This window comes from Helianthus annuus, chromosome 4 (assembly GCF_002127325.2).
Source record: "Helianthus annuus cultivar XRQ/B chromosome 4, HanXRQr2.0-SUNRISE, whole genome shotgun sequence".
Lineage (NCBI taxonomy): Eukaryota > Viridiplantae > Streptophyta > Magnoliopsida > Asterales > Asteraceae > Helianthus > Helianthus annuus.
Window position 1 is genome coordinate 144,500,655 of NC_035436.2, and position 13,512 is coordinate 144,514,166.

The 13,512-nt window shown below is 37.0% G+C and overlaps 1 protein-coding gene across 1 annotated transcript; it reads right to left on the minus strand.

Moving 5' to 3' along the window:
• Positions 1–1,554: 1,554 nt before the first annotated feature.
• LOC110936525 (60S ribosomal protein L13a-4) lies at positions 1,555–4,029 on the minus strand. Its single transcript, XM_022178933.2, has 4 exons — positions 3,684–4,029; positions 2,781–2,897; positions 2,578–2,665; positions 1,555–1,872 (listed from the first exon to the last, which is right to left on the minus strand). Exons 1-4 carry the CDS (start codon positions 3,953–3,955, stop codon positions 1,729–1,731), a joined length of 621 nt encoding a protein of 206 aa, XP_022034625.1. The 5' UTR covers positions 3,956–4,029; the 3' UTR covers positions 1,555–1,728.
• Positions 4,030–13,512: the final 9,483 nt, after the last annotated feature.

The following is a 13,512-nucleotide window of genomic DNA, read 5'->3' on the forward strand; positions in this document are numbered from 1 at the left end:
TCGGTTAGTAGACTATTCCATGAAGAAATGGGTAAGGGGACTTATCGTGAAAACGATAGCTTATCCTCAAAGTGGAGCGAGATAAGATCCCAACTTACAAAATTTAGTGGTTATTTAAATAAAGCAAAGCAAAACCCTAAAAGTGGTGAAACCGAAGCCGACGTTTTGGCAAATGCAGTAAATGCATTCAAATCAAATGTGGGGACCGGCTTCCGTTTCATGCATTGTTGGGAGATTTGTAAATTCCATCCAAAGTGGGCGACTACCCCATTCAAATCAAATGTGGGGACCGACTTCCGTTTCATGCATTGTTGGGAGATTTGTAAATTCCATCCAAAGTGAACGACTATCCCCATTGGTAGTGAAACCAACTCGTCCTCCAAAAGGTCAAGGGCCTCGTCCCAAGCCCAATCTGATGCACGAGATCAAGAGTTTGAGGACCTTTTGGATGATTCGCCAAGCCCAAACCGGCCTGAGCATGGAAGAAATGCCTCAAGAAGGCGTGCTCAAAAACAAACGCCGTCGCCTTCAGCTGGGAGTTCTGGCTCGCGTAGGGGAATATACAGCGACCAGTTGGATGACATTTCATGCAAGAGCTTTGGGAATCGAAAAGTAAGAAATTAGATGTTGGTCTTTCACTTTCACAAAAGATTGCGATCAAGACTCTTGTGGAAGCTTAGATCCACAACTGTCCTTCTTCATGTAGTTTCCATTTTAGGTTTCAATAATCCAAGTCATGTTTTATAGAAACAATCAAATAGTGTAAATTGTGTACTTAAAAATAACAGCAACGTTACCAAAACACAATTCTTAACATTTCTGGTGACCCTTTTGGTCCGTTGCACAAAATTTCAAAATATATACAAACACAAGACTTTACAAACTAACAAAACATCGTACAAACTGGAACGGTTGACATCACTTTGCAGATGGTGAACGCGGAAGTGCTGGTTGTTGGGTAAATCAGTGAGTATCCGCTAACGGGATGGAAATTGATCTTGGGAGAAGAGTAAATTAATAAAAAGTTTATGAATGAGTAAATTAACAATATCTTATACAGGTATATCACAACCCATCAAAAATGACAACCTGATTGTTCAACAAACAACCATCCCCCTCTCTCTACTTTATCTTTTTGTATTCTCTCACCACCACAAACCATCACTACACCACCGAAATCGAAAGAAGAGGCAAGAAAATCAGAAAAGAGCATGGCACCAATTTGTTTCACCCAAGATAACTTATGCAATCAACTGTGTGCATGCTTAATCGTAGCATAACGTATTAGACAACAAACGAATACACAAGGTTTGAGCGGCCTACATGAAATGGACGAAAAAGGCAAGATTTGAAAAGCACGAGGACCTAGATGAAACAAACCTTTGGTCAAAAGTTGCAAAAGCGGCCAGACAATAGACAAAAATGCATTCTACTCGACAATTATAGACACTTGATTGAAGTTAGTTTGACCCACGTTTAAGGTTAAAAATAATTACTCCCGAACCTGTTGGTTAATCAAAGGTACTACCCACAACCAGGGATGAAAAAAAAGATAATGTAAGAACGTCCTAAGATGATTATGCAATCAAACATCATGAGTTTGAACAAAAAACACTTGATTCAACAACATTATATCCGACACAAATAATCCTCATATCGCAAATAAAAATATTAAAAGCCAACATCGTCAAACACAAAAATTCTAGCATGAGGCTAAATTTAAAACCTTTAGTAGGTAACAGGAGCAAGGATCTCCAGTTGTGGGCCGAGTTTCTCTTCTGCCGCCTTTTCTGCCTTGGCGCGCAGTTTGTTAAGCTGCTTCTTTCTCTCGTACACCACTTGGGCCTTCTCTTTCCTCTTCTTCTCAAGATCCTATATTTATAATCAGGCGGTCAAAACTACAAATCGACTTGCAGATGTATGTACACTATGAAGGCAATCAGCATTGTACGGCAAAACAAATGAAACTTGCCAACAAGACATTTTGACCATTTAAGATCAAAATAGTTCTAAAATTGTTAAAATAATATAACAAATTACTAAACTTAAACCTAACCAATAAACATGTAATAAAACAATAGTCATGAAATTTGCCAAAATGACATTTTAGATAATTATATTATATTATAGTTGAACAATGGCGCTTTATATGATATTAGTTGACCCTTTAAAATCAATATTGTTCTAAAATTGTTTAAAATAATAGAACAAATCACTAAACTTAAGAGTGTATAAAATAGAGAAAACAATGATAATAATAAACTTGAGCAAGTGTATTATGATACAAAAGCATCTAAAAGCTTAAAATGTCTTACACACCAAGTCAACCAATAAATACTAAACATTCAAAACTATATCTAAAAAAAGAAGAAAAATAAATTATGAAAGTAATAATTTATTTCACAAGTCATTATTGACAACAAAAGGTTAAAAAAGAACAAATAATTCATGTAAGCATACACAAATATCAAGTACATCTAACAAATTTGAAGAGAAATTTCATAAAAAAAATAGTCGGAGAACCAAGGTTATCACTTTATCATAGAATAAAAGTAATGGCGTCAAACAAAAGTTTACCTTGATGGTTTCATAGTGATTCCATCCAACCTCAGATGATAATCGGCCCAACAAGCAGTACTTGTGTCCAGCAGTAAGCCTCAAAACCCTGCATTGTAATTACACAAGCAACTGTGATCACAAATCATGTTTACCAAGCATAAAACAACATCCGAATCAACACATAGTTACAATCCCACAAACAGCAGAGAATCAGTACTAACTTGAGAGCATCAGGGATAACCATTCTCTTCTTCCTGTTGTAAGGAGTAGGAACTCCTTCGTAAACCTTCAACCTTGCAAGTGCAGCTGCTCCACGCTTAGTCTTGTGTGGAATCATTCTAAACACACATATAACGGCTCAGAAAAATAAACAACAATATTTCTTAAAAAGGAAATAAAAAACTGTTATTAAAACCCCATTAGTGTTAGATAATTAACATATCAAACCTCTACACATTTCATATAATTTTCTTACTCCGTTGGAGTTAGTATACTTATTCCTTATCCATATAGTTTACCAATTGCTTTAGTGAATTGGTAAAAATACCAATCCCCGCCTCATTCCATATAATTAACCATTTGGGGTGTGGAAGATGTTAGGAAAAAAAATCTCTAAATTTATTCGATAAATGTGTTTTTTGGTTAAATTATAAGAATAAATATAAAAATCCAAGGCGGATGTTCAATAAAGCTAGTTAAAATCCTAAAACAAATTCTGTAACAAACACTTGTGCCTGTAGCCAGTAATCCATTCTTAAATTTACATCCTCATAAAAAAACTTCTCTCAGAAACAAAACCACATTTATATTAAGATCAAAATGTCACAAACTTAGTGTCACATTCACTAATTCAAATACATTAACTCAAGCATACAATGACTTGCATTGCACTTGCCAAAAAACACTTTACACCTCCAAATAACAATACTACTGTATCAAAATACACAACTAATTTAACTGTAAGTATAAAACTTGCATCACTAGTTCAGTACAAATTAAAAGCCAATAACCACTAACGCATTCATCATGAGTGTATTTACACATAAATAGTACTAGTGAATGCTAAGCATAAGCTAAATACACACAAACACACACATATATATATATAAGTGTAACAGTTTTACCCTCTGATCGTACGCCAAAGAATCTTGGAAGGAGCACGGAAATGAATAGGACCATGAGACGGCTTAGTGTTCATACGCTTCCTCAAAAAGCGAAGGTACTTCATTTTCTGACGAACGAGACCGCCAGAAAGGCAGATCTCTTCGCATCTGACGACGGTAACTCTCTGGCCATTGAGCAGTTCTTTGGCCAAAATGGATGATAATCGGCCCAGCATGTGGTGGCGAGCGTCAACCACCACTTCCTTAGCGCAGATTCCGGATCCTGACACCATTTTCTCACCTCTCTTGCCTGCGCCTCCCTCTCTCTCTCACTAGAGTTGCAGCAGGATTATTGTTGTATAGAGAGAGAATTAGGGTTTCGGTTAGGGTTTTTGTACTGAGGTTGTTTGGTTTAGTGGGCCTGGTTTGAGCCCAGTTAGGAATTTTATGGGCCGGTTATGGAGCATTATGTCATGAAGAAGAATTCGGTTAATTGCGAAAAGTGAATAATAGGTCTAGGGTGAGCAAACTTCGGTTAGGTTCGGTTTAGGGGCTATTTTGTTTCAGTTTTTAGTGGTTGAGACCTTCTACTGGTACAATACTTAAGGTAGCGTTTGGTACGAAGGAATAGAAGGCGGAATGGAATGGATCATTCTATTGAAATGAAAAGAAACATGTTTGGTTATCAAGTGGTAATGGAATGGAGTATTCCATAAGGAATGTAAACCTTCCAAATATAATAATTTTCATTCCTTGGTAAGATGGTGTTTTTTTTTTCATTCCTTCAAGGAATGGAAAGATATATTATTATTATTATTATTATTATTATTATTATTATTATTATTATTATTATTATTATTATTATTATTATTATTATTATTATTACTAGCAGCCGTTGTCATAAAATTGTGTTAAGTAGTAGCAATACTATACCATTGTCAACGATCACCAACACCGGAAAAGCTCGTAAAAACAAAATAAATAAAAACGGGAAAAAAATAACGCCGACCGAAAAGCAGACGTAAAATCTTTGAATCACACACGCTCGTTGCTGAGAAATTAAATCGAAACGTAAAACATAGAAAAAAACAACTAAGTCCATCCAGGACCCGCGTGTTGGACGAACTTGTCAAATGCAGAAAAATAGATGTGACGCAACGGGCCAATCAAACGGAAAAAAAATATACGAAAAAATGTTGAACCACGCACGCACGTTTCGGTGCGTTAACTCGCAAAATTTACAAGGAAACGAAAAACTTTGGAAAGATGAAAAGTATGGTGGACCAAAATTGAAAATAAAAAAGAGTTGGGATTAAATTGCAAAAGATGAAAAACTTTGGGTTAAAAGTAAAAAACAAAAGGTCTAAATTGCAAAATTGAAGTTATCTATTAATTTTAGATAAAGATAAGGATAAACATAAGTGATATCTATATATTGGTTATTAATTAATATTAATATTAAAAGAAATTTATTAAACAAATATAAATAAAATTTATGAGATTGAAGGAGAGAATGCCATGTGGCATTATTTGGAGTATTTTATTATAAGTTAGATTATTAGATTATTAGATTATTATTATTATTATTATTATTATTATTATTATTATATTTTTTTACAATTATTATTATTCTTATTGGTTTTAATAACTCACTCAAGGGCGACACCACCACTTCCATAGATGTCGCCATAACTACCGTCGCCGCCGTCACCCACTTTCGCCGCCGCCACCACCACCACCACCACCCACCTCCACCCCAGTTATTTACCGCCACCACCCACTTCAACCCCAGTCGTCACCCACCATCCACACCTCCGCCCCCGCCGTCACTTGCCACCACCCACCGCAGCCACCCACTGCCAACACCTCCGACCATCGCTACCATTGCCACCTATCACCACCCATCACCACCGACTACCGTCACTCATCACCGATTTTATTACTTCGTCTATTCTTTCCTATCAAACAACACAAAGTAATGATTCATATTCTCACATGGTAACCAAACAAGACATGGAATGCTAATGATCCATTCCATTACATCGTCCATTCCATTACCTCGTACATTCCATTCACCCGTCTATTCCATTACGCCATACCGAACAGACCCTAATAGTTTAGACGGTTTGTTTCGTGAGCAGATGTCTGAATGGTTTAGAGATTTGACTCTAAATGGTTAAGCATTATACTGAGTCTGAATGGTTAAGACCTCTTATATGAATTGGTCAGACATTTGCCTCTGAATGGTTAAGTTTTATACTGGATCTTAATGGTTCAGATCTTTTACTGGTTCAACACTTCGGTGGTGTTTTTTTCCGAAAAAAGATCTACGCAGGCTCTTCTGTCTGGGTCGCATAGACCACGCGCAAACATTATCATCTGCAGACTGTTTGCTTTTCCGAAGACGTTTCATTAAAAAACGTATGCGCGAGCTCTTCTTGGTGTTGACTTGGCCCAACAACCTCTAAGATCTTCTAAGGTCTGCAGAGAGTTAAACACCACCGTCCGCCACCACCCACGTCCATCGTCCACCACTGCCACCAGTTTATTTTAGAAGTCTACATACGTTAAAAACACACAGTCTTCTTTCTGCATACTGTAGATGTTTGTTCTACCTCTTCTTCTATAGATTTCTATAAATGTGGTCCGCAAACTTCAAATATTTTACATCTTAGAAAACAAATTGCACCTTAATGTTTCAGACCTCTTACTCATTCATCACTTACCCATTCAGAAGTTGTCAAAAAAGCCCCTTAGTTTGGTGTTTATAAGTTTTCACCAAAACCGATATTTTTTTTATTAAAGTTTTATAATCTAATCAGTCTTGATTATTTCGATTTTGGTTAATCGGTTTTAATGTTAATTATAGCTAATCGGTTTTTTATATAAAATGAAAATGTGTGGGCCATGCAAAAATAAAAGTTAATAATATGCACATGAAACAGTTGTGGTTAATAGTAAAACAAAGTAAAGGTTATGCTTTACTATTAACCACATGAAACAGTTGTGCAAAAATAAAAATTAATAATGTGTAACAGTTTTTACTATTAATAACAAAAATTAATCGGTTTTATATAAAATGGAGAAATTAGTATTTATAAGTTGGCCTAGCTTTTTTAACAAAGCTTATAGCTTTTTTAGTTTTTTTTTTTTTTTTACAAAATAAGTTTAACTTGGTGTTTGATTTAGCTTTTTAAGCTTATGATTATTAGCTTATATAAACTAATTTGAAGAAGCTTGATTATTAGCTTATATAAACTAATTTGAAGAAGCTTATTTGAAGATGGTTTTTAGCTTATTTGAAGAAGCTTCTAAATGATATAAAATAAGCTAATTCAAACACTTAAAAAGAGTTTATCAAATAATATTAAACTAGAAACATTAAAGTTTTGTTACAAAAAATGAGTACCATAAAGTTTAATATGCAAAAAAAAATCACAAAGGACAAAAGAAATACTATTGCTTATCATGTTGTGAATCTATACTATCTATAATAAGAAACTTTTGGCTGATGTAAATCTGCTTATGTGTCAACTCCTAAGCTATGCCACGTGTACATGCTGATGTCATAATTCCGTTTTGTATATATTTATAAAAAAATAATGTAAATAATGTAATGTTGTATTTCATAGGATTTTATTATTATGAAAAATTGATTTTGTTTAGGAGGGATTTTTGAATCTGCATGGGGAGATGAAATTGGCATTTAATGCACGTGAGAGAAGTAATCATATCTCAACTCTCTCTTTCTTCTTCACACTTTCAACATCTCCATCTCTCTCCATCTCTTTCTTCTTCACACTTTCTTCTCATTTCAAAAATTCCATCCGATTCTAGGGTTTACTTTCTTCATCTTCTATACAAACCATGTCATCCGCCAAGAAATCCTTCGGTGAATCACTGCACTCTTTCCAATCCCTTTTGTTCTATGGATCTGGAACTAAAGTATCAAAATTCATATGACGCTCCTTCAAAATTCAGAAGAACAGAAACCTAGGGTTTTGTATACGGATATACTTCTTTGGCTCTGGTACGTTCTCTCTTTACTTCCTTCTGAAACTAGAGTAAACCCTAAATATTCATCATTGCTTAATCGTCGCCGCCACCACGACCACAAACTTGCGCTGATTGATTCGCTTCAAGGTAAGTTATCTCTGATTGCAACCCCTTTTTCAGTAGTTGTTGATTCTTGAATTGAAATTGACTCTCAGCTATGATTGAAAATATGCTCGAATACTATTTGACTTTTTCATTGGTTGATTCTCTTCAAAGTGTATCGAAGCATCACGAGGATTCATGTTTTTAGAAAGAACTTAGGGATTTTGTAACACCCCGAAAACGGGTTTGGTAATCAAACCCCGTTAATACTAAAAGACGAGTAAATTACCGTTAAGGGTAAAAGTAACCCGGTGAATATTAGGATTTGAATAAATAATCCTGAATTAATCAAAAAGAGGAATAAATGCTTTGAGAAAACACGATTTATTAGGAACCTGATATGCGCAAAATGCAACATATAAATTATATCAATTGTGGCATAAAACTAACCCCTTTTTAGCACTAATGTTGGAAAAAATGTGCTTTTGTCTTCCTTTTGTATTTTTAGGATTAAATGAGCTCAAATTAACAAAAGAAGCAAAAAGACAGCAAAATCTAACATAAATACAAGAAAAGGGACAAAAGCGGAATGCCCGATCCCTCAACAGCATCATCCCAAGCAAAACTAATAAAGCAGAAGACTGAACACGCCCCGTGCTCAGCGAGCACGGGGCCGTGCCCAAGAAGCAGCAGAAAAGACAAACCTATAGAAGCTTCTACTGCCCACCACGGGGCCGTGCCCAGCGGACACGGGGGCGTGGTCAACTTGCTGCAAGCGCATTTATTGTAATTGCGAATTACAATTAATGAGGAGAGAATGTCAGATGGACACGGGGCCGTGCCCCGGCTTCTGTTCAGCCTATAAATAGGAGTGCTTGGAGCCATTTCAACTCATCCCTTGGCACACCACCTCTCTCACACTTCACCCACCACTCACCACCACCATAACACCATCATCCACCACCATCATCCATTGTCCATCATAGAGTGTGTGAGTCGTCTCGGGATCCAAGATTGATCGTAAGAGTTCTTGACAATCAAAGGCCATGTTTGCCTAAGTCTCTTACATCACTTGGTGAAGACAAGTGTTTAGTGTAATACTTTTTGTTTTTAATCTTTTGCACTTTTTAATTGGTTTTGTATTAATGACTTTAATTACTAGTTTCTTATGTTGAAGGTGATTCTTCCTTATCGTTTGTCCGTGGTGTCTTGGCATTATTTTACTGTCTATATAAAATAAAAGATTTTCACCATTCATATCTCCACGGTCTATATGGAGGTATATTGGCTACCTGGTCGGGGGTTAAGGGAACGGTTTGGTAAGAGTCTTGCCATTGTTCAGTGTATAGATCCTGCAAAGGACCTGGGTCAAATTTAGTAGGACCTCCTTCAATACCCAAAGGTATTGGATGGCGGGGGTCCAAACTCTTTGATCCCCTCATAAGTTAAACTACTATTAAAATTTTAACCCAGCTACTTAGGACTGTATCCCTGCTGACTCAGACTACTTAGCTGAGGGTAATGTCGCCTTCAAAAGAGGGGCCTACCACATTATGCATTAATAACTTAATTAATTATCTTTCAATAATCCGACCTTTTAGGATTATATCATTGCTGACTCAAACTACTGGGTTGAGGGTAACGTCGCCTTCAAAAGAGGGGCCTACTACAATAACTAAGATAATCTCTTAAACAAGTGCAAAAGTGCGAAAATAATCAAAGGTTACACTAACACACGAGTCGGATCCAAGTGATTCATCTTGTCTATCTGTTTTTATTTTTATTTTCAGCATTTTAGATAATTTTATTTTCTTAGTTTAAAAATCTTTTCTAACATTTTGATTTGATTAGACGTTGAGGATAAACCGGTACTAAAAGCTCTTGTGTCCTTGGACGACCTCGGTATCTTACCAACACTATACTACGTCCACGATGGGTGCACTTGCCCATATGTGTGTTTAGTGTTAGTAAATATCGTGTTTTATAAATTTAAAACTTAGCTAAAAAGTGTAAAAGGGCGTAAAATACATACCTAAATTATATACACACTGACACGCACATCAAGTTTTTGGCGGCGTTGCCGGGGACACAAGGATTTTAAGAAAGTTAGGAATCAACGGCCTAATCATTTTTTTTTATTTTCTTTTTAATTTTTTTTAGGATTTTTTAATTTTTCAGCTTCTGCAGAACCCAGCACGGGCCGTGCCCGCTGAACACACCCCGTGCCTAATATTTGGAACTGGCAATCCTGTTTTAAGTCAGACAGTAAGCTGAACACGGGGTCGTGTCCACTCAACACGCCCCCGTGCCCAAGATTCAGTTACTGAAAACAGAACCGTAAGATCCCGACAGTTGGTAAATTCTGACACAAAAATGAGTGATAATGATTTTTTTTACTTTCGGCACTCTTATGGTACGTGGTGTCAATTATATGGAGGCGGACATAAAGAATTAGAATGTTATTTTCTAAATTATAAGCCCCACTATATAGACCCATCGTTTCCTTGTATCCTTAAGAGGGGCGAAAGTAAAAATAATCCTTATCTCTCCCTCGAAGGCGCCCAACCAGATATTTTAGGGGAAATGCTTCTTGATGAACTATTTCAACTAGAAGATCTGATTCTTAATTGGTTAAAAGAACTTAGGATGGATTTCCTAAATTCTTCTCAAGACAATGACCAAGAAGAAGTGTTGGGATCGCATTCAAACAACCTCGTTGCTCCCAAAAATACCTTCAATTCTAGCAAAGACTTGGATGATAGTCGTCCCTGTGCCGATTGTGCCGTGAAGGACTCTCCATCGACTTCGTTCGGTGTATACATAGACCTGAGCGATTCGACATACACCTTCTTTAACGAGAGCCCGGAAAAAGGTTGGACTTGTCCACCTACATATAGCATAGGAATCACCCTCACCGACAACCTCTTGCGTTCTCGTCTTAGCTTAGATCAACTGAGGTATCTTAGGCACTTTGGGGTTGTTCCATCCAGTAAGGAACCACCCGATCCAGATAAGTTCCTTAGAAACAGACAAACTTCATAATCAGCCCCTCGACACGGGGCCGTGTCCAGCCAACACGCCCCCGTGTCCACCAAAAGATTCCCTTCTGACTTTTACGTCAGAATACGGACAAACTGTGTCAGGATTCTATCTGCACACGGGGTCGTGTCCAGCCGACACAGGGCCGTGTCCAGAACGCTGTTGTTTTCTATAAATGCAGCCAAGAATTCTGCACATTTGGATCATCTAGGGACAGAGATTTGAAGGAATCTTCTCTCCTACCATCCTAGGTATGTTCTAAAAGAAGGTTCCAACAACCATCTTGTCCTTTCCTCTTTTATCCATTTCCTTCTTCTTCATCTTTCTCCAAAAACCTCCATTAAAGCTTAAGGTTTCAAGCTTTGATGAAGGGATTAATGAGTTTTGCTCAAGAAATCTTGTTAAAAATAAGTTGAACAACATTGTTTTAAGTTAATATTGCTCAAACAGGCTTCATAAGTTAGAGGAATAACTTAAAACTTCAAGATTTCTTGTTACAAAATTCTGCAGAGAGATGAACACGGGGCCGTGTCCAAGATACTGTTACATAAAAATAAGCTGTTTTCGGTTTATTTTCGTAGAATGTCGAGTGAAAACAGTGGAACATCTTCCGTGCATTCAACAAATAGTAGAAGAGGAAGGAGACCTTCCATTGAAGCTACCCTTGTACACTACGTCGTTGCACTTCGGGAAGCTCTCGATGAGATGACTTCGGTTGAGGAAATCCTAATTGACCATATAAATTATCTTACGGTGGGGCTGGAAAATAGTTTTCAAGAAATTAACCTCTTGCACCAGAGGTTAAATATTCTTGTAACACCTCCGATGGAACCCATCCTCCCTCAAGAGGATTGGAACCTGGCACTTGAAGTCAACAACCCGACCGGATGGGATGACATTCCAGTGGAACCTCCCCTTGAAGACCTACAAGAAGTCCTGGTGGAAGTTGCACCTCCTCAAACTAACGCTAACGAGCCCTCTTTTCTCCTCCCAAGGGAGATAGAGGAGTGGCTTGCCGACATATGAGGAATCCATGCCCGGAATAAGGGGTTCTATGAAGCCACATCCAACCAAGACTATTAACTTCTTGGAAATTTTGCTAATTAAAATAACTTGTAGGCTAGAACTCCATGGTTTATGCTTCTTATGCTTGCTTATCTAACTTAGTAGCATTTTAGGACTATGTATCTCTCTATGGTTTTTAATGAAATGATGGTCTTAAGGTTTGGATGGTATTATAATAAAACCCGCTCTGGATGGTCAAGGATAACAAGGGAAACGAGAAACATTGCCCCATGCACTAGAACATAGCAATCCGACAACGATCTCTCCATTACAGTAGGCTCAGCATGGGCCGTGTTCACCCAACACGGCCCCGTGCTGCACAGTCTGCAGCAAATCGCCCAGTTCAGGTAACTGGACACGGGGTCGTGTTCACTGGACACGCCCCCGTGCCCAGGCTTCTGTTCCTTTTCTTAAATTTTTGTTACTAGCACCTGAACACGGGGCCGTGTCCGGTCCCCACGGGGCCGTGTCCAGACTGCCAGTAACATAAAATTTTGCTTTTAACACCATTTTACACATTCAATCAACCTAAAAACTTATTTTTGGGACACATTGAGGACAATGTGTAATTTAAGTGTGGGGGGGGGGGGATGCTAAAACCTTGAATTTTGCAATCCTAATAACAAGCCTTACACAAAACTCTAATTGGAACCGCTAATCACCCCAAATTTTTTCTAAAAAAAAAATTTCATTTTTTTTTACTTGTCTAAGTTTAAGTTGGGAATTCAAGTCTTAACAAGGTTATATTTTTACAAGTTTACAACCGATAGCATCGTGATAAAAAGAACCAACATAAGAAAATTATGAAAAGGCATGACAAACTTAGTTAAAATTTGATTATATATACTTGATCACATAAAAAACCCTTTTCCCACAAAAGTGAGTTTTGAACCTTCAACGAGCATATAAATATATATCTTTACACTAAATGCTCATTTTTCATGTCTTGTGTGAATAGCCGCTTGGTTCGTACGACTCTAGAACTTGCCACAACAATACATTCCCGGTCCTTACCAACTTAAACCCGAGTAAGTAAATGATGGAGGCATTAGGACTAACCCTTTTTTATTCTACACCATTATTTTTCATTTTTTTTACCACCTACCCAAAATCCCCCTAGTTAACCCCTTTGAGCCTAAACATTTTCATTTCTTAACCCAAAACAACCCTTTTTACCCACCTAAACCTTTTTTTATTTTTAACTCTTTTTTTTAGTAACAACGTTCGGTTCTCTTATGACTTCTTAAAAAAAATCTATATTTCTATATTTTGATGAAACCAAATAAATAAACAAACTTTATCAAAAAATAACTTTGTTTGAACAATTCATCAAAATAAAATAAAAATATGAAAAAAAATAAAAAGTCTTTCAAACCGACGTTTGTTACGCCTTTCGATCTTTTTACTAACCACTAACCCAACCACCCACCTTTAGCCCAAGCCTAACCCTTCACCCATAAAGTCCTCTTGATATTTACAAAGGCATATAGTTAAAAAGGACGAGGATTGATTGCTTGGCAAGCTTATGGTAGGAGTAAGTTCCATGCCGCTCTCGAGTGATTCACTAAAAATACACCTTCGGCCGAGTGTTGAGTGATCCCCCGTGAGGTATGTGAACTTGTATATAAATAGAATTTTGAAAAGGTAT

Coding starts and splice junctions, on each gene's coding strand:
- LOC110936525 (XM_022178933.2), bottom strand. CDS start 3,955: ATGGTGTCAGGATCCGGAATCTGCGCTAAGGAAGTGGTGGTTGACGCT. Junction 2,898..3,683: donor CTTTGGCGTACGATCAGAGG/GTAAAACTGTTA, acceptor ATGTGTGTTTAG/AATGATTCCACACAAGACTA. Junction 1,873..2,577: donor ATCACTATGAAACCATCAAG/GTAAACTTTTGT, acceptor TTATAAATATAG/GATCTTGAGAAGAAGAGGAA.